The sequence below is a fragment of the Zootoca vivipara genome, chromosome 12 (genome assembly GCF_965207765.1).
Source record: "Zootoca vivipara chromosome 12, rZooViv2.hap1.1, whole genome shotgun sequence".
Classification (NCBI taxonomy): Eukaryota; Metazoa; Chordata; class Lepidosauria; order Squamata; family Lacertidae; genus Zootoca; species Zootoca vivipara.
In genome coordinates, this window is record NC_142595.1 from 13,084,630 (window position 1) to 13,104,513 (window position 19,884).

General features: G+C 46.0%; 1 protein-coding gene across 1 annotated transcript in view; it reads right to left on the minus strand.

Annotated features, from left to right (window-relative positions):
* Nucleotides 1-818: 818 nt before the first annotated feature.
* C1QL1 (complement C1q like 1) overlaps nt 819-19,884 on the minus strand; it is a 38,808-nt gene continuing 19,742 nt past the window's right edge. Inside the window, exon 2 of the mRNA XM_035136432.3 lies at nt 819-1,757. Coding sequence (XP_034992323.2) covers nt 1,578-1,757 — 180 coding nt within the window. The 3' untranslated portion in view covers nt 819-1,577. The remainder of the gene's footprint in view (nt 1,758-19,884) is intronic.

Here is a 19,884-nt window from a genome sequence, read left to right on the forward strand (position 1 = left end):
AACCCTCAGTGAGTTAGGGACTTCCCTGCATGTTCTGGCGGATTGAGCGGTTGAGACCAGTCGTGGGTCCAGCGGTCAAGAAGACAGTTTCTGCACATGCTGTAGGGAAGTGAGGGGCAGATGGGCTTGCCAACCTGGGAAGGTAGATCACCTAGGAGAAGGAAAACTCCCATCCAAACCTCCGCTGCCTTGTGGGATATCTTTGGGAGAAAAAAGAGGCTTAGGAGTAAACCCTACACAAATCCGGAGTGGAGTCCCTAAGATGGTTGGATGGCGCCTTGTACGCCTCCTTCCAGCAACTCCTGCAGCCAAGCTGGTGCCAGACATATTGCTCTGCTTTCCTTTGGGCCACATCAGACAGGCCAAGATGGGGGTCTTGTTGTCTGGGCAGCCCAGGACCTCCATACAAACTGCCCAGGCCACTTTCATGCTGCTAACCCAGGCTTCCTCAACCTCGGCCCTCCAGATGTTTTTGGCCTACAACTCCCATGATCCCTAGCTAGCAGGACCAGTGGTCAGGGATGCTGGGAATTGTAGTCTCAAAAACATCTGGAGGGCCGAGGTTGAGGAAGCCTGTGCTAACACATCAGTTTGACTTCAACCCCGGAGGCGCACTCCATTGTCTCTCGAGACAAACGGACGCTAACAATTAATCAATTAATCTTTTCTGGGAGCAAATGGGGAGGAATGGAGACTGTGACCCATGCTGCAATTTGCTTTTGGCGCAAATAGAAAGTTTGGGGAATTTGCCCCAGGGTGAGCTTGTTGATTTGTTGTACCATCATCTAAGTTGTAAGAGATCATGTAAACAATGGTTTGGCTATACTTTGTATTCATGTATACATGGCTCAACAGCTTCTGAAACAATCTGGAATACACCTAAAGGAGGAACCCACCAGTTCACACCAAGTTTGAAATGAGGGCGATGTCACGGTTGACTTTTCCCCAGTTTGTAATTTAAACATTAATTTTTGTCCCCCCAGTCTCAAATTTATTCCATATTTTTTTAAAAAAAAATATGGTTCGTGTGTTTTAAACATCTGTCCCAAATATAGAACGTACTTGAATCCAAATCTGAAATGTGGGCATGCAGATCTGAAGATTGGAGTTCGAATCCTGACCTCCGCTTTTTCAGCTTGAGTCTCGACAACCCCCATGATTACGGAGAGGAAAATGTGCTGGGAGATGGCAAGATGATAAGTTCTCCGGACCCTCCCTTGAGCCCCATCTGAGTCCCTTTGCTTTCTTTCGCCTCCTTTCCCAAAAAAATACGGAGACAACCTTAGAAGGCTCCGCAAATCGTGATGCTCTTGGAAATGCATGGAAGGAAAATTAGCGGTGGGAACGGTGGTTGGCTTGACGCATCCGTTGTTCCTCCGCAGTGCCCCCTGGAGGGGCAGGGAAAAGGGCAATAGGACCCAACCACCGCATCCCTGCACCTTGGCGGCGGGGAGATGGACAGCGTGCGAAGATGACAGTGGATGTGAGTTTTGCAGCCGACTTTGCAGCTGACACCAAAGAGAGAAATCCAGGTGGCCAGGAACTAGCATGGCTGCTGCTGCTGCTGTTCACAGCGCTCAGTCCGAGTAGATGATGAAGCCTGAGAAGGTGCTATATTTGTTGTTGTTGCCTCCATGGGCTTTGCCTCCGTCCAGCTTGATGAAAACCTCGTCGCCAGCATCCAGGTGAAGGATGACACTGTTGCTAGCGTAGTCGTAGTTCTGATCCGCATCCTGCGCGATGGCGCTGGCCCGCACCTGGGGTGAGAGAGGGCGCGGGCAGGTTGGGGAAAGAGAGAGAGAGAGAGAGGGAAAGAACAGATGGGGAAGGAGGAGAGAAAACAGAGACAGGGGGAAAAGGTCAAAGCGTTGGTGACAGTGATGGGAATGGGAGCTGCGCAGGGCCATGCACAGAGGAGGAGGTGGAGAAGGGAAGAGTTGAAGGAGTGCTGCGCCTCCTGTTTAATTTCATCTTGCAAAGCCCGTCGCTATAATTCCTATGGCAGTAGGAGGCAGAGAGCAAAATGGAAGTCAACTTCTTCATGGCAAACTGCTAGCCTGGCGGCTGCTGAGTTACAACTTAAAACCTCTCTCTCCAAGCTGGCCTGGTGATCTTCCAATAAAGAGTAATATGCAATTAGAATTACGGTGCCTCGGAAACTACAAGTAATCCAGAATGCTGGTGACTGGAATTGGCTGCTGGGACCGCATAACACCGGTCCTGAAAGACCAACATTGGCTCCCAGTACATTTCCGAGTGCAATTCCGTGTTGGTGCTGACTTTTAAGCCCTAAATGGCTTCAGCCCTGAACACCTGAATGAGCATCTCCACCCTCAATGTTCAGCACCGGGGGCCTTCTGGTGGTTCCCGCACTGTGAGACATGAAGCTACAGAGAACCAGCCAGAGGGGGCCTTCTCAGTAGTGGCGCCCGCCCTGAGGAATGCCCTCCCATCAGATGTCGAGGAAATAAACAACTATCTGACTTTTAGAAGACATCTGAAGGCAGCTAATAACAACAACAACAGCAACAACAACAACAATAAAATTATTTGTACACTGCCAATCTGACTGGGTTGCTCCAGCCACCCTGGGTGGCTTCTAGCAAATATAAAAACATAATAAAACCTTTAAAAGCATCCCCTTCAGGTGTTTCCAAAATGTTATATAGGGAAGCTTTTTGAGGTGTAATGTTTTATTATGTTTTTATATATGTTGGAAGCCACCCAAAGTGGGTGGGGTAATAATAATAATAATAATAATAATAGCAACAAGCACTCTTTGTTAGCATGACCAAGAAATAAAAGCGAGGCAGGTTCTGTGTGAGGAAGGAACCAGGGCAGGCCTAGCCGCAGATGCTGACATTGTCGGATGCCTTCTGAGGTACCAACAGTAGTCGTGGCTGCTGCCTGCTGGACTGGTGGGACGGAAGACTGGGAGACAAACAGTAGGGGGCGCCAGAGCCAACGAGAGGCAGAGCCATCTGCCGACTGAGTGTGAGTAAGAAGGCAGGCTAAGGTTGGTGGGGCAGTGCCTCGTTTGCCATAACGCAGCAGCCTCTGCTGGGTGTCAGGGCGGATCGGCAATAACTCATAAGGTGTCTGTGAACTCTTTGTTCAAAGAAACAAAACAGCTCAGGCCTAGTGAGTGGAGCAACTCTTCCCAGTAGATCCAAGGAGGCACTTGGGAGGACCAAAGCTCCCCCCGCCTTCCCACCACTCCCTAAACAATCTAAGACTCCAACATCTTGTCTGTCTCTGCTCCACCCTCTTCACACCTCTTCTGGTTCTGGGAGACCGGGGTGGGGTGGGGTTTGGAGCTGTTCGCAGCAGGAGGGGGAGACCTCCTGGCTTCTTCAGCAGCCTGCCTCCTCTCGGCCTCCCCCCTCTCCAGCCTCCACTTCTGCCTCTGAGACTGGAGTGCTTTCTGCCCATGTCATGGGAAGGCAGCAACGTGAGCAAGCCAATTCTTTTGGCTACCGTGTGTGATCTGAAATAAGCCCTATCAAATGCAATGGAGCTTCCTCCCAGGTGAGTGGGGTTCATTTATTAAAAGCATTTATATCGCTTATCGAAACAGCTCCCCAGGTTTCTCCCAAAGCGAAGTAAAACAGTTAAAAAAGTATCAATTAAAATCAAAACACAATATGCAAATTTAAAACAACATTAAAAGCATACTTCAGGTTAATGCTGTCCCAAGAAAACACTTTAGCGTACATCGCAAATATAATAAGCATGCACTTAAAACTTGGGGAAATATGGAAAGAGTCTGGAGTGTGCATTTTAGCTTTAATGTTCCAGGAATAGGAGGCTACTGAAGAAGGTGAGATTGGGGGGGGGGGGAGAGAGATCCAAAGAATAGGAAGGAGCAACAGGGCCTTAGGAGGAAAAGGCAGGAAGAGCTCAAGGATTGTAGCAAACATTCTGGGCTGCTTCCAACATATATAAAACATAATAAAACATTAATTTTCTGACTGACGGTCGAATAAAGAATAATGATGATGATGATAAAACATTAAACATTTTTTTTTAAAAAAACCTTCCCTATACAGGATTGCCTTTAGATGGCTCAGATAACTCCATATCCTCCAACATTTCTCCAATGAAAATAGGGACACCCCTAAGGAAAAGCAGGACATTCCAGGACCAAATCAGAAACCGGGACAGCTTCTCTAAATCAGGGACGTCCCTGGAAAATAGGGACACTTGGAGTGTCTGTGATTGACAGGGATTGTGATTGACAGTGTCCCACCTCCCACCTTTCCTCATTATAAATCTTCAAGTCTGCCTTCCCTCCTCTCAGTGGCGTCCAACAGAGGAAAAAACGAGAGGGGGGGTGACGAAAATAATTAACCACCCTACTGAAACTATTTCGGTGGGAGAGAGATCCTGGACCCAGGGGTGGGAGCTGCTGGTGGCAGCGATTATTTTGGTTGGCTAAGCAGAGGAGATGGACAGATGCATCTAGAATGTCTCTGTCAGTTGAAAACATATTATTAAGGACTGCTGGTGACAGGAGAGAAAGATTGGATGTGCCTGTGGAAGTTTTGGGTGCCTAACAATCTGGGGTGTGTGTGTGTGAGCTATGCCCAGCTTTGTGCAACAGAGGAGTCTCCACTGTGGGGAAGGAGGAAACTCTCAGACAGTGAGGAGCAGAGGCTCATGTGGGGCTTTGGTATTGAGCACTCAGATTTCCCCCAATTATTTTTCCGGTGTGCCATTGAATGCTTACCCATTGCTAGTCTGGACAATGTGTTAACCGTCACAGGTGGAGCCGCTTTTCGGCCACCTGTGCTGGTGTGCCCAACTGGCTCAGAGAGGCAGGAAAAGTGCGTTTCTCGCTCTCCCCGCACCCAAATACAGAGAAGCGGCCTTTGAAAACCAGGCCTTCGCTTTCCACGCTTTGCACCGTAATTAAAATTGAACTTGAAAGCTGCTTAACGGCCTGGGTGGAGAAGAGTGTTAGCTTTTAATTACAACTGGATACATGAAGGGACTCCGGGAGAGGCGAACCAATCCGCACTTTTGGAGGTCCATGGTGGGATCTGTCTGCAGCTAAAAGCAGGTGCTCTTTGTGTATAATAATTATAGTAGCAGGAGAGTTAATGGCTACAGGGTCTGCTGCCGCTGGTATTTCATTGCAGAAGATTAACACAGGGGCAAGATCACAGAGGTTGAAAATAACAACACACTGTCCACTGTTGAGTCATGGGCTCTGTGAAATAGATGTACAAGGCTTATATATATATTTTTGATGGTAAGACTGGAAATCTTTATGGCAGCCATTATCATAGCTGCCAAGTTATCCCTTTTTTTAAAGGGATTTTCCCTTATGCTGAATAGGCTTTCTCGCGAGAAAAGGGAAAACTTGGCAGCTATGGCCATTATGCTGCAAGATGCATAACCTGCCTGGAATCTATCGCATCTGTTGGAAACACTGATAATTCTCGGCTTAACGTTTTAGATTTTTAAAAGCGACACGATTCTAGCCCTCCAGAGTATGGGGGATAAACTTTAGAAACAACCAATGTGCTCAAATTTCCAAATTGTCCACATCAGACAATTCCCATTCAGCCTTCCCCCTTTTTTCCTTGGCAGGGTTTCTGTGCAAAACAGGCAGGGATTCTCCTGGTGAAAGCTTTCCCCACGAGGATGCAGTGGCAGTAAAAGTCCTACTGAAGCCAAACCACCATCCCAGAGCTGGTTCGGGAGTGTTTTCCTCCTCCTGGTGAACTGGAAAGGAGTCCAGTTTTAAAGCAATCGTTTGACTTCCCGGCCCAAAGCGAAGAGACCTGACTGAGAGGAGTTTCACTGCCACACTTGGTGGGGGCAGCAAATGTTTGTTTTTCTGACACTCCATAAGCCCAACACGGCGTCCAAGGAACCCCTTGCAAGGGGTGAGGTTAGAGCGGCTACTTAAAAAGAGAGAAAATAAATCACCAAAAAAGAGGGCAAGGAGAATGCAGATTTGCATATAAACTGCATAGATTGAACTGTAATAAATATCACCTTAGTGATGACTAAGGTGACCTGCTGTGACGTACAGGTGGGACCGACTGTGTCTGCCGCCTGCTCCGTTTGTGGCACAGGTGCTAACCTAGCGCTTCCTCAGAGTTATTTATCTATAAGGTGGTCCTGGACCCAAAAACCTTTCAAGAGAGGGCTCCCCACCGAGAGCCCCTGTCCTTTATAAAGTCAAATGCATGGCCTTTTAAGCATAGTGGTTTAACTGACTGAAACGGGGAATGATTAAATGGATTACTGCGTGTTTCATTCTGGAATGTTCCCCAGTAACTCTCGTGCGATGGGTTAACTTTGATCACATGGGAGGTATCTGATTGCATCCTCCATTTTGTTTTGTGTGTGGGTGACTTGTGTAATGGTTCCATCTCCATGAATACTGAAGAAGAAACAAAATAAAAAAAATTCCTTCCAGCAGCACCTTAAAGACCAACTAAGTTTTTATTAGAACCGAAGAACTGATGCTTTTGAATTATGGTGCTGGAGGAGACTCTTGAGAGTCCCATGGACTGCAAGAAGATCAAACCTCTCCATTCTGAAGGAAATCAGCCCTGAGTGCTCACTGGAAGGACAGATCGTGAAGCTGAGGCTCCAATACTTTGGCCACCTCATGAGAAGAGAAGAATCCTTGGAAAAGACCCTGATGTTGGGAAAGATTGAGGGCACTAGGAGAAGGGGACGACAGAGGACGAGATGGTTGGACAGTGTTCTCGAAGCTACGAACATGAGTTTGACCAAACTGCGGGAGGCAGTGGAAGACAGGAGTGCCTGGCGTGCTATGGTCCATGGGGTCACGAAGAGTCGGACACGACTAAACGACTAAAGAACAACAACAACAAAGTTTTTATTTTGGTATGAGCTTTCGTGTGCATGCACACTTCTTCAGGTATCTGAAGAAGTGTGCATGCACACGAAAGCTCATACCAAAATATGGAAGGAAGGAATTTCTTTATTTTGTTTCGACTACGTCAGACTAACACGGCTACCTACCTGTAACTAGAACCACTGAAGAAGAGACCGTGTTAGACAACTCTCTAATTGCAATAGGGGAAAGGAGTGTTAATGTTTCTGTCTGAATGCACAGGCCCTCCCTTGGATAGATTCAAGATCCAAAAAAAAAACCCAACCCCAGTATATATTTATATTAAGAAAACTCATCGTAATGATGTGCTTATACCTGGTATATTAATTATAATGTAATTAAGACAGGTTGAACAACCACCCCTTTATGAAGCAAAAGAAGAGTTTTCTACACATTTTTGTTTATAGAAACAGTCACTTGGGGTTGCTTCTACTCTGCTGGTTTAGTCTGGCGCACTCACCCTTCATTCACTCTTTTTAAATCTAGAGCGGGTCCAGAAATTTCGCCGCCAACCTGTCACATTCCACTGAGTGGGTTCTGCCTTCCAGTGTCCTTAGTGTTGTGCTTCTTCCTTTTTAAAACCTGATTTTATTTGTGGTGATTATTTCAAATTACAATGCAAAGCCGGTCGGTATGGGCTGGCCAAAAAATAAAAGAAAACGGGTTTTGAGAGTTTCAGGGCTTCTTTGCCTTTAATTAGCAGCTTCCTCCTTGTGTCCTGTTTGGTGCATTGCTGACTGATAGGGTAATTCCAGACCATCTGTTCACTGAGCATTCATCCTGATCCTTCGAAGGAAGATCCCACATTGTTGGCACGTTAGCATTACAACACTGGAATTAGCATTCACACTGCTTTGTTTGTGGGGAGGCTAGACAATGTCAAAGCAAGTGTTTTCCCACACTTTGCAGTGTGCTTTCCTTTCGCTTGCCTCATTACCAAGAGTCGGATCTTTCGGAGAAGCGGTTTTGTTGCACAAGAGATCCAGATCAGTTTTAATTGCGCAACCCGAACCTAATGTGATTGAATCCCACCTGAAAATAGTGACAGTCTGGAAACACCCAGAGTTTCTTAACTGTATCTTAATCAGGCAGTTCCTATTGCTCAAGGAGGCATTATAATTGTTTCCTTTCATTATTTTTCCTTGTAATCTTTTCGCAATGCAATATTGCTACTTGACATTTTTCAAAATATGGAGAAAACTCTTTCGTGGCAGGAACTAATTTAGATGTTAATCAGTCATGCTGCTGCTGCTGCTACAGTGAACAGGAAGTTAAGAGAAGAAGCTGAAGGAGGAAGCTACTAACTTATTTTGCAGAGGACTGCTGAATAAATGTTATAGAAGCACAACTCTAGGGACTGGTATTGCTGAACAATATATTGCTCTGTTAGGAACCATATGGGGCCACTTGCTTCAATCCCGCTTCCAGCTCATTGCAGAGAAGGAATGGGTAGAAGGCCCCAGTGCAGAAGCAATCATGAATTTCTAGGGTGAGAATTGTAGTTGCTCCGGAGGAATAATCACAATGTGGTCTAAACAGGGGTCAGAGGTCTAGATGGTTTTGCCTTTGCTGGTCTGTGTGCTTCTTGCGGTAATTTAAAACAGAGTGTGCAAGTTCTTCTATACATACTGAGCAATTGGGGGCTGGGACCTGAAGAGCAGTGGCTTTAGTGCAAGGGTGAACGCTTTGCAGAAGTAGAGGTAATAGTGGATTTTCCGCCTCCTTAAATCGCCTGCAATTTGCTGAGCTGGTGCAAGTATGCCTCAGCACAGTGAGAGGTCCTTGCCGACCATATGCCTCTTTGCCATATGATTAGGAGGTACTGCATCAGCCACAACGTCCTTCCCACTACCCGCTTTTACTGCTTCAGCTGAAAATCCTTTCTTTCAACATTCATCTTGCCTGTGTTTTCCTCCTCCTTGCCACAAACCAAGCTGTCTTTTGTGTGTGTGTGGTATCGGGGTCGCAAACCTTTAAAAGTGTTATAACAAACGGAGCTTGCAAACATTGTTTTACTCAGGGGTCAGCAACCTTTTTCAGCAGGTGGCTGGTCCACCATCCCTCAGACCTTGTGGGGGGCCGGACTATATTTTGAAAAAAAAATGAATAAATTCCTATGCCCCACAAATAACCCAAAGATGCATTTTAAATAAAAGCACACATTCTACTCATGTAAAAACACACTGATTCCTGGACCGTCCATGGGCCAGACTGAGAAAGTGATTGGCCCCAGCCCCCAGGCCTTAGGTTGCCTATCCCTGGTTTTACTGATCCCTGCTGCTGTGCAACTTGATCTGGGACACGGGTGGCGCTGTGGTCTAAAACACCGAGCCTCTTGGGCTTGCTGATCGGAAGGTCAGCGGTTCGAATCCCCGCGACGGGGTGAGCTCCCGTTGCTCTTTCCCAGCTCCTGCCAACCTAGCAGTTCAAAAGCACGCCAGTGCAAGTAGATAAATAGGTACCGCTGCAGCGGGAAGGTAAATGGTGTTTCCTTGCGGTCTGGCACTCGTCATGGTCCTCTGTGCACCAGTAGAGGTTTAGTCATGCTGGCCACATGGCCCAGAAAACTCTGTGGACAAATGCTGGCTCCCTCAGCCTGAAAGCGAGATGAGCGCCACAACCCCATAGTCACCTTTGACTGGACTTAACCGTCCAGGGGTCCTTTACCTTTTACCTTTACCTGCAGCTTGCCCTGCAGCCATTGATCTGGATTCTACTGCTGCTGTCAGTTGATTGTGTGAACCTGTGTCTGTCTGTTGAGTTCTGCAGATCGAGCTGTTGTTCAAGGCAAAAGGGTAGACCAAGCTCATACCCTATTTTCTCAGATCGAAATAGGGATGTCCTATTTAATAATAATAATAATAATAATAATAATACCCCACTCTGGTATTATATATTGGATGTCTTTCCAACATATATAAAAAATAATAAAACATTAAACATTTTAAAACCTCCCTATACAGGGCTAACTTCAGATGTCTTCTAAAGTTTGTATAGTTACTTATCTCCTTGGCTCGGGGGGTCACATAACTCCATACCCTCCAACATTTCTTTGATGAAAACAGGAATGTCCTAAAGAAAAGCAGGACATTCCAGGATCAAATCAGAAACTAGGATAGCTTCTAAAATTCGGGACTGTCAGTAGAAAATAGGGACACTTGGAGGGGCTGCAAGCTTGGCTTCCCCCACCCCCCTAGGATGTAGTCCTTGTCCTCCATTTTTTCATTACACTGCCCGTTTTTCACCATGTCTGATGTCAACTCATACCCTATGCTTTCCATTGACATTTGTATGTGATGGACCTATTGAGCTTCATATATTAGAGAACTTATTTCTGGTGTGCCTTTTTAGAGCAGGTAGATTTGTATCATTCTCGAACGTATAATTTTGCATTTTCATTTTTTTAATTAAAAAAACTAAAAAAACCCTGATAAAGTCTCGAAACACTTTTAAGCCCCTATGCCCACTTTCCCCTAATATATGCATTTTTTGTAAACACTGGTTGGTCGGGGAACTGTATCACATGACTCAAATACAGGTGAATTTTGAAGGGCGCCTGTATTCACAGATTGTTTCGGATAGTGTGGATTCAATCAATTCCGCTTTAAATGCCTACTGGGTTACTGTTAGGTTTTTGTTCCATCCTGCCTTGTAACGCACAGCTCTGCACCAAACTAAACTGTCACACTAGAAGGCGACTGTGACCAGAAAGTGGTTTGCTCTTTGTCTGAAGAGAGCGGTCACGGCTGGACTGGATTCTGCTGCCGCCACCGCCGCTTCGTTTTACTAAACCTACACGTGCCACATCCTGTCCTAGCTGCTGCCATGTCCCCACGCCTTCTGGGTGCAACTCCGTAGCACAACTGCTTATGTGTCAAAAGCAGATCTCTCCCTTTTACATGCTTCTCTACAGCCCTGGCCTCCTGGTGGGTGTGAGACAGCGAGAAAGAAAGTGTCTTTGCCACTCAGGAGCTGAGGCCCACGTGATCAATTTATGTCTCGAGAGTTCTCTTAATTAGGACTTTGTGTTTCCTGTTGAGCTGGACTTATTGGATGGAAAGATACTTGGAAACCTAAGGCAAGAGGACTTCATTATCAGCACAAACCGACAAAGCAGTCTCTTCCTCACACACTCGTTTTTCACTGCCATTAAGATTGTCGTCTCCCCCTCCCCGCCATGTAGCACAGTGGGTAGGAATCTGGGCTTGAGCCCCAGTTTGACTGGAGGTGACTTCCTGGTCATGCTCCTGAGACGCAGCTCAACAAAGGAGCATGTGTCTTGCAAGCAGAAGGTTCGTGTTCAGCCTCCCTTCCACTCACATCTCCATTTAAAGCAGGGACGGGCAATTTGCTACCCTCCAGGCTCCGATGGTCAGGAATTGTCAGGGACCGAGTGGATGGGGAGGAGTGGTGGGAGGCACCAGTCTGGGAACCCCCAGAGGAGGAAGGATCGGAGCCCGGGGATTGGTGGTGGGACATTGAGTAGAGGTCAGAGGGAGAAGAGTGGAAGGTGTTGGATGAAGGGGCAACAGGGTTTAGTGATCAGGAAGAGACGGTGACAGAGAGCAGTTCAAGCTCCAAAGCTGAAGCAGAGGAAGGGGGTCAAGAGGCTGCTGAATAATCCAGGGAGCCTCTTCAGCTGTGACAAGCTCCCCTCCTCGCTTGTCTCCAAGAACGCACAGGATAATGATGGGAAAACAGAGGCCAGAGGTCCACAGATGCAGTTTGAGGCTGCTTGGGAAACATCCAGGAGAGGAGGAGCCTTAGGAAGTGTAGAAGGCAGTAGAGTAGACCTTCAGTCCTGGCAACTGCTCCACAGGGCAAGGCCTACAAGGAAGTGTTGCTGAGTTGTATGCCATTTCCTTGAATAAAGAGTAAACTTCACTACCTCTGCCTCTTGGTGCTGACGTGCATCTGACTCCAGCCCTGACAGCAATGATGAGAGCGGCAGTCTGGCAACATCTGCATGTCCCCTAACCCTGATTGAAAGGATTTCAGGAGTGTGGAGAAGGCCTCTCCTTTGAAAAGCTGAGTAGGCTAGATAGACTCTGTATTTAACCCAGCTTCTCATATTTGTATGTAAGCTTACTGTGTGGCTTTCAGAAAGATACTCCACCTAACCTACCCAACAGGATAGTTGTGGGGATAAACCCCCTGAAAAAACATTCCAAGCTGATACAAATTTGAATAATAATATACGAAAAATGCTGAAATATGAGAATCCCTATCAGTATTGGCATTCTGCCGGCTCCTGTTTAGGCAAGCAGTCCCCAAAACTGATCTTTTGGTTCTAATGTTTTAACTGTTTTAATTGTACTTTTTAACTGTTTGATCATATATTTTAATTAAGGATCATATATTTTAATTAAGGATTGTATATTTTAATTAAGGATCATATATTTTAATTAAAGATAGTATATTTTAATTAAGGATTGTATATTTTAATTAAGGATGCTTTAATGCACAGGGACGCAGGTGGTGCTGTGGGTTAAACCACCGAGCCTAGGGCTTGCCGATCAGAAGGTTGGCGGTTCAAATCCCCGCGGTGGGGTGAGCTCCTGTTGCTTGGACCTAGGTCCTGCCAACCTAGCAGTTTGAAAGCACGTCAAAGTGCAAGTAGATAAATAGATACCGCTACAGTGGGAAGGTAAACGGCATTTCCATGTGCTGCTCTGGTTCGCCAGAAGCGGCTTAGTCATGCTGGCCACATGACCTGGAAGCTGTATGCCGGCTCCCTCGGCCAGTAAAGCGAGAGCAACCCCAGAGTCGCTCACGACTGGACCTAATGGTCAGGGGTGCCTTTACCTTTACTGCATTGCTGGGTTTGTATTTTAATTATGGATTGATTTTATAGATGTAAACACCTTGGAAACCATTTTGGAATAGAAACGGTATATAAATTAATCTTATTAACTGGGCACCAGCCACCACTGCAGCGGATTCATCCACCCACAGTCTCCCTGTGTGCGAAGCTACACAGTCTGCTGCAAGCCAAGAATGGATGGACTATGATATGGTGGCTGCAAAGGAAAGTAGTTCGGACATATCAGATGGGTGAGCTATGTGGCATACACTGAAGGGGACGTCCAGGGGGGTTGGGGGTTGGAGGGGATTACAAAACAAAGAAAGAGAATCAGAGGGCCCCTCCAAATGTCCTTTTTATTGTGCATTCATGATGACTTGTGCAAATGATATTGGAATTTTGGAGTACCCACAAAAGCTTCAAGGTGCTTCAATACTGCTTCATTTCAGTAAATGTCTCCTAACTACCTGCTAAGATCCTGTCGTTTTTTTAAAAAACCTCCAGTGTTCTTGTTCATTATTATTATTATTTTCCTGCTATTGTTGCACAGCACAGCACAAAAGTGTCCCTCCAGGAGTGTAGCAACATTGGAGAAGCATAGCAGAACAACCAGAATTATTCCACCATTGTTTGGTGTACCTGTTGAAATAAAACAAAAATAGAACACCAGCTACATCTTCGCCTGGGGACCATTACTGCTTCTGTTCTTTGCAAAACAGGTTATCCAAACAGGCTGGGTTGAGAATCCTTGTTCCGAGATCTCTGAATGCTGATGCAGTGCTAGCCCAAACGTTCTCCATAGGGCCAGAGCTGCTTTTTCCGGTCCCCCCAATTCTTTTCCTCCCGCCTCTGCTCTCTGCAACACGCTCGCTAGTTAAACGCCAGTGGCAGCAAAAGGCAGTTCGGCGCTGTCACTGAAGCCATTTATCTCCCCTCGTTAAGAAGCTGCCTTGTCACAGCACATGAGCCCGTTATGACATAATCCTCTAACTAGTGAAGATAAATTGCTGCTCCAGAACTGGCCTCCTGGTGCTGCTGTTTCTTCCAAGGTGGGCGCATTGGGGAAATGGGTTTGAGCTCCGGTTGTGGGGTTTCTCGCGAGGCAGACTGGGGTCAGAGCTCCCGGAACAGATAGTCTGGGTGGCGACGGCAGGCACGCAGCTGGGTGCAATGCTCAATTTCAAAAGAACAGAGCCATAGCAGGAGCTAACAAGAAGGGTGCAAGCTATGAGTCTCCGCATGTGAGAAAGCTGCACAATCCACTTTGCGCATGCTCAGGGGCTCTCTTTTAGTATTAGTTCCGGTAATACAAGGCAGAGAGGGGTGTTTTCAGAGCAAGTTGCTTGGCTGAATCCTCCTAGCTCACATGAAGCTATGGGAAACCCCAAGTTTCAAGTCGTCCTATTGAAGTCAGAGTCAGAGACACTGTAGGAATTTGATTTTTGCAAATTCCCATACAGAAAGACCTGATCTGCCCCCTTGGACCATTGTGCAGAATAGAACTTAGTTATCCATCAAATTTGTCCACCCTTGGTGGCTGTGATGAGTTTTCCTGTCCTCATCATAGGCAGCTGCCCCCCCCATCAATAAAATTTCATAAAAATACATAGCAAACTGAGGTTTTGCCCCCCAACAACAGGCCTGCTCCCCCTAACAAAAATCCTGGCTATTCCCATGGTCCTCATGACTATGAATTAGGGTGCCAAATTCAGGTTGTACTATTACAGTTTATTTTTATACTGTTTCATAATTATGTTGTTGTTGTTGTTTAGTCGTGTCCGACTCTTCATGACCCCATGGACCATATAATTCACAATTATAGGCTTGCACAAAAACCCCACTTCCCCCAAAGACTGGCCTTTTTGCTGTAAGGAAAGTGACAGGAAATCACACTTTAAAGTGTGGGATAACCCTTTGAGGCAACATATTCTAATCTCCCTGCAAACAAACCAGCTCATTAAATAGCTGGTGTCATCTAACTTCCCTACAAACAAATCTGGAAACAAATTCTCTGGAAGTGTCCTTAGTGGGCAGAAATTTCACTAAAGGAATCATAATAGTGCTTACAAATAACTACAGTAGTGAATTTCTCTTCCCTGGAGCTTCATAGAGGTAAAAAAAAAAAAAAACTCAGAGTGACACATGCACTGAATGACTGACAAAATGTCTATGGTTGCAGAGTGACACCCTTCTGCACTAAAAACTGTATTTACTTTCTTTTGAACGGTGAAAAAACACTTCCTTTAAAAAAAAAAAAAATCACAAGTGCCAACAGGGATTGTGATCTGATGCTGTGCAGCTAGAATCTTATTCTGTGGGTTTCTTGATGGTTTGGAAACCCAGCCTTCTGAAGGTGACATCCCCTGTAGATAGGGGAAGAGGCAAGCAGTTTGGAACCGGGTTTCGAATTTAGAGGAGAGACAGCTAAGCATTCAGCTGGAGACAGCAAAATCTGAATACATCTCTGTGAGGAGCTGCAGTCTAGGAATCTGATGTGGTGTAATGAGTCTGCGATGCCTCCTGAAAAAGCATATTTACCTCCTGCTTGCACATTTGTAAATAAATATAAAAATGGCAAGAGCATCCTGAGCAGGACTGGCCCAAGACATTTTGGCAGCCGGAGGCCAACCCCCCCCCCCCAAATTGTGCCCTCCCTAGGCTGACAGGGAGGAAGACAAGAGTGAAGTGCTTTGAAGAAACTCGATCTCAGGACGCAAGCGAGAAACATGCTAAGAGGAAGGCAGGGTGGATTTGATTTAAATCAAACTGATTTAAATCATGATTTAAATCACGATTTAAATCACTAGTCAGTAAGGCTTGATTTAAATCATAGTCGATTTAAATCACATGAAAAACTTAAATACTGTCCACTCCAAACAATCAGAAAAATATTGTTTCTATTCTATTCACTGAACTTCTTGAAACTTAGCACTGAAGGGGTTGTTTCTGTATTCATAGGTTTGTAGAACAATAGGATTAAGGTCTTTTTCTCAACTCTGTTCATGTTATAACATTTTTGCTGTGAAGAAGAGGCATGTGATCTCTGTTGAGTCAAATTCAGTTTTGAGAACTGCAAAAGTAAACCAAGCATCTGTGATAATATCTTGTAGGCAGAGAATCTGCCCAATAATCTTACAAAAACCTCTGGAAGAGCATGACATTGTGAATGGATTAATGGCATTTACCCCCAAAAATAAACATATACAACCTTATTCTACATAATTAAAAAACTAATCTTTATTTCATGATGGAATAACCTTTGGATGGTAATATATTTTCCTCAAAAAGCATTTTATTTTTTAAAAAATCAGATTTAAATAAAAAAAAATCGATTTAAATCAAAAAAATCCGATTTTTTTGATTTTTTTTAAAAAAATCATTGATTTTTATCCACCCTGGAGGAAGGCACCCTTGGCATATCCACACCGTAATCAGCTCCCGCCTGAAAACCAATGGAATGACGTGTGGATCCAGAACTGGCCTCCACAGTCACTTACGGACCCATTGTTAAAACTGTGTTTGTGGAAGACAATCTTACTTAATTAAGGACTGATCGATAAAGAGAAGAGAGAAGAAAAGATCAACACCACCAACAAAAAGGTAAAGGACCCCTGGAAGGCTAAGTCCAGTCAAAGGCAACTCTGGGGTTGCGGCGCTCATCTCACTTTCAGGCCGAGGGAGCTGGCGTTTGTCCACAGACAGCTTTCCGGGTCATGTGGCCAGCATGGCTAAACCACTTCTGGAGCAACAGGACACAGTGACAGAAACCAGAGCCCACGGAAACGCCGTTTACCTTCCCGCTGCAGTGGTACCTATTTATCTACTTGCGCTGGCGTGCTTTTGAACTGCTAGGTTGGCAGGAGTGGGACAGAGCAACGGGAGCTCACTCTGTTGCGGGGGGGATTCGAACCACCGAGCTTGCGATCGGGTGATGCATTCCTTGGAGGCCAGATCTGCTGCCCCTGTGGATCCTGCCATCTGACGCCATTGCCTCCCCTCGCCAGCCCTGGCCCCAAGCCTCCAGCACTCTCTCATACAAAGATAACCAAACCCTTGTGGCACTTCCCCTGCAACTTCTTGCTGCGCTGGGAAGCGGGATGGGCGTGAGTAACAAAGCCCTGCTGTGACAAAGTTCCTGAGCAGGATGAGTAACAATGCTACATGCTCTTGTGTGGGCAAGGCCCTACATGCAGCCTCAACAACGTCCCAGGGCTGGTTTGAAGGTGTTCATAAATAAAAATGATAAGTTTTCCCTCCCGCTTTCAGCTGTATCAAATTAATCCCGGCTGTGTACACACCACGCAATTAAAGCACACACCCGCTCCCCCAGAATCCTGGGAACTGTAGTTTCTTGAGCGTGCTGGGAGTTGTAGTTTTGCGTGCAGGAAGTGATCTGCGCTGTGTATGCAGCCCATAAACACAGACCATAAAGGGCACAGGACTGAACAAAATGTAGGAACATAGGAAGCTGTCTTAGTGTCTTAGGCTGAGTCAGACCGTTGGTCCATTCAGCTCAATTCTGGCTACACTGACTGGCAGACTCCTCAGGGGTTCAGGCAGGGGACATTCCCAGCCGTACCTGGAGACTGAATCTGAGACCTTCTGCATGCAAAGCAGGTGGTCTAGAACTGAGCCACTCCCCTTCCCCAAATTCCGACCCGACATTTGCCAACCGGCTTTCCGTGCATCTGGGGAAGTGGGCTGTAGATCACACGAGCTCATAGAATAATAGAACTGTATAAAGTTGGAAGGGACCACGAGGGTCATCTAGCCCAACCCCCTGCAACGCAAGAATTTTTTGCCCAACGTGGGGCTCGAACCCACAACACTGAGATTAAGAGCCCCATGCTCTACCAACTGAGCTATCCTGGCTGGACGTTGCAAATAAATCTGCCTGCCTTGCCGCAAGATTCTTTGTTGTTTGAACTGGTTTTTGCACTGTCGAGCATGGAGCATATTGGCTTCTGATTAGCAGAGTGCAAGGTTAAAGCAACACTTTCTCGATATCTTAAAGCAGGGGTCAGCAAACTTTTTCAGCAGGGGGCCGGTCCACTTTCCCTCAGACCTTGTGGGGGGCCGGACTATATTTTGAAAGTAAAAAATGAACGAATTCCTATGCCCCACAAATAACCCAGAGGTGCATTTTAAATAAAATGACACATTCTACTCATGTAAAAACATGCTGATTCCTGGACCATCTGCGGGCCAGATTTAGAAGATGATTGGGCCGCATCCGGCCCTGGGCCTTAGTTTGGGGAACCCTGTCTTAAAGACTAACAAATGCATATGGCAATATAAGCTGTCATAGGAGCATATGTAGTCTGAGGGGGTTTGTTCAGGCAAAAAACAAAATCCCCTGGTCTTCTATTTATTAGTGAGTTCACAAATTTCCTGATGGAATCATTACCCCCCCCCCTTTTACAACAGAGAAGCAGGGAATCTGCACCTTCTACAGCAGCTTACTGGACAAGTAATAATCTGGGAACAGGGCCGCTCAGCTAGAAATACTAAAGCATTATCTGTCTTACTGTCACCATCCCTCCTTGTGTGGCTCCAGCTCCTGCCTGGTTCCTCGGGAGAGACAGATTTGTTTCTGGTGGTTGCGAATTACTATCAAGCAAGCACAATAGACCCCAAGTGATATTGACAGTCAGAGGGTCAGATCCTAACTCTGGGAACAGGGAAGCCTGGGAATCGCAACTCTGCGAGGGTCTTCTAAGAACTCTCAGCACCCTTAACAAAAAACACATCCCAGGGTTGTTGTTTTTTTGGTGGAAACCACAATTCTCTAAAGTGGTACAATGTTGCAGATGAGGCCAAGTTGTCCACCTAACCGGTAAAAATTATTCCACATGATTTATGTTGCATTTGTGATGTTCAATCGTGTTATTGCTATTTATGGTTTGCAAGGCGCTTTGGGGTTCAGTTGAATGAAAAGCGGCATGGAAATATAATGAATCAAATCAAGTCAATATTGCCTCCAACAGCTCCCTATGTTCCCGTGTTAAGTAGATTTTTAAGCTTCTGGGCAACTGCCAGAAATAGAGGCTGCTAATCATTTTTGCAAACAGAGTTTTGTAAACAGAAGCTGGGTAACTCTACAATACCCAGGGGGGCTTTTCTCGAAGGTGCCTTCTAAACATGCGATCGCTGTGCTGTTATTATTCACCTGTTTGAGGGTGGCCCTCCCAGCCTCTTTCCAAAAGGCAAAACTCGGTTGCACTGGGAAACTGTGGTATCCCTTTATAAACACGACAGGCATAACCTGATTTCCCTTTCCCCGTGGCACCCCGGGAACTGTAGTTTTTTGTGTGGGAGGGTGCTAGAATCTCTACCAGAGAATTCTCAGCGCTCTCAACGAACAGCAGTTCTCAGAGACTTCTGGGAGGAAACTTTTGACAGTTAAAATGGTATTAAACCAATAGAATATTTGCATTTGCATTGTCTGTATAGACATCGTTTTGCAACTGGAGACAATGGTGTAAAGGATGCTCTATTTTGGTACACAACTCCGTGGTTTCTTGGCGGATGGGTCTTGTTTGAACACCGTTAATTGGGAGTGATTCACAGAGGGCTTGGCTGGAGACTTTCAGCAGTCGATGTCTTTCCCTGTAATTCCCTGTATTAGCTCGTCTTGCTTTGCCAAGACTTCTGGCGGAATGTGCTATTCAGGCATCTCTCTTCATTGCTTCTGGTGGCTCTCTGCTATCTGGGACCTGTAGTTGGGGTGCAGCTGGATCTGGTAGGTAAGGATAATTCTGCATCTTTTACTGTCACTTGAGGCTCAGGTGGCCTCGGTGGTGTGGAGCACCTTCCATTGGCTTCGGCTGGTGGCCCAGCTGTGCCCTTATCTGGATAGGGACAGCCTAACTTTTGTTGTCTTGCAACTATGCAACCTTTAGAAGACACCTGCGGACATCCCTGTATAGCGAAGTTTTAAAATGCTTAATGTTTTATTATGTTTTTATATACAGTCGTACCTTGGATCTCAAATGCCTTGGATCCCGAACAAATCGGCTCCCGAATAATCAAAAACCCAATTTTTCAACGATTTTCGGAAACCGAACTTCCAGCACAGCCTCTGCTCCTGCAGCCAATCAGAAGCTGTGCCTCGGTTTTCGAATGGTTCCAGGAGTTGAACGAATTCCTGGAACGCATTCTGTTCGCAAACCAAGGTACGACTGTATGTTGGAAGCCGCCC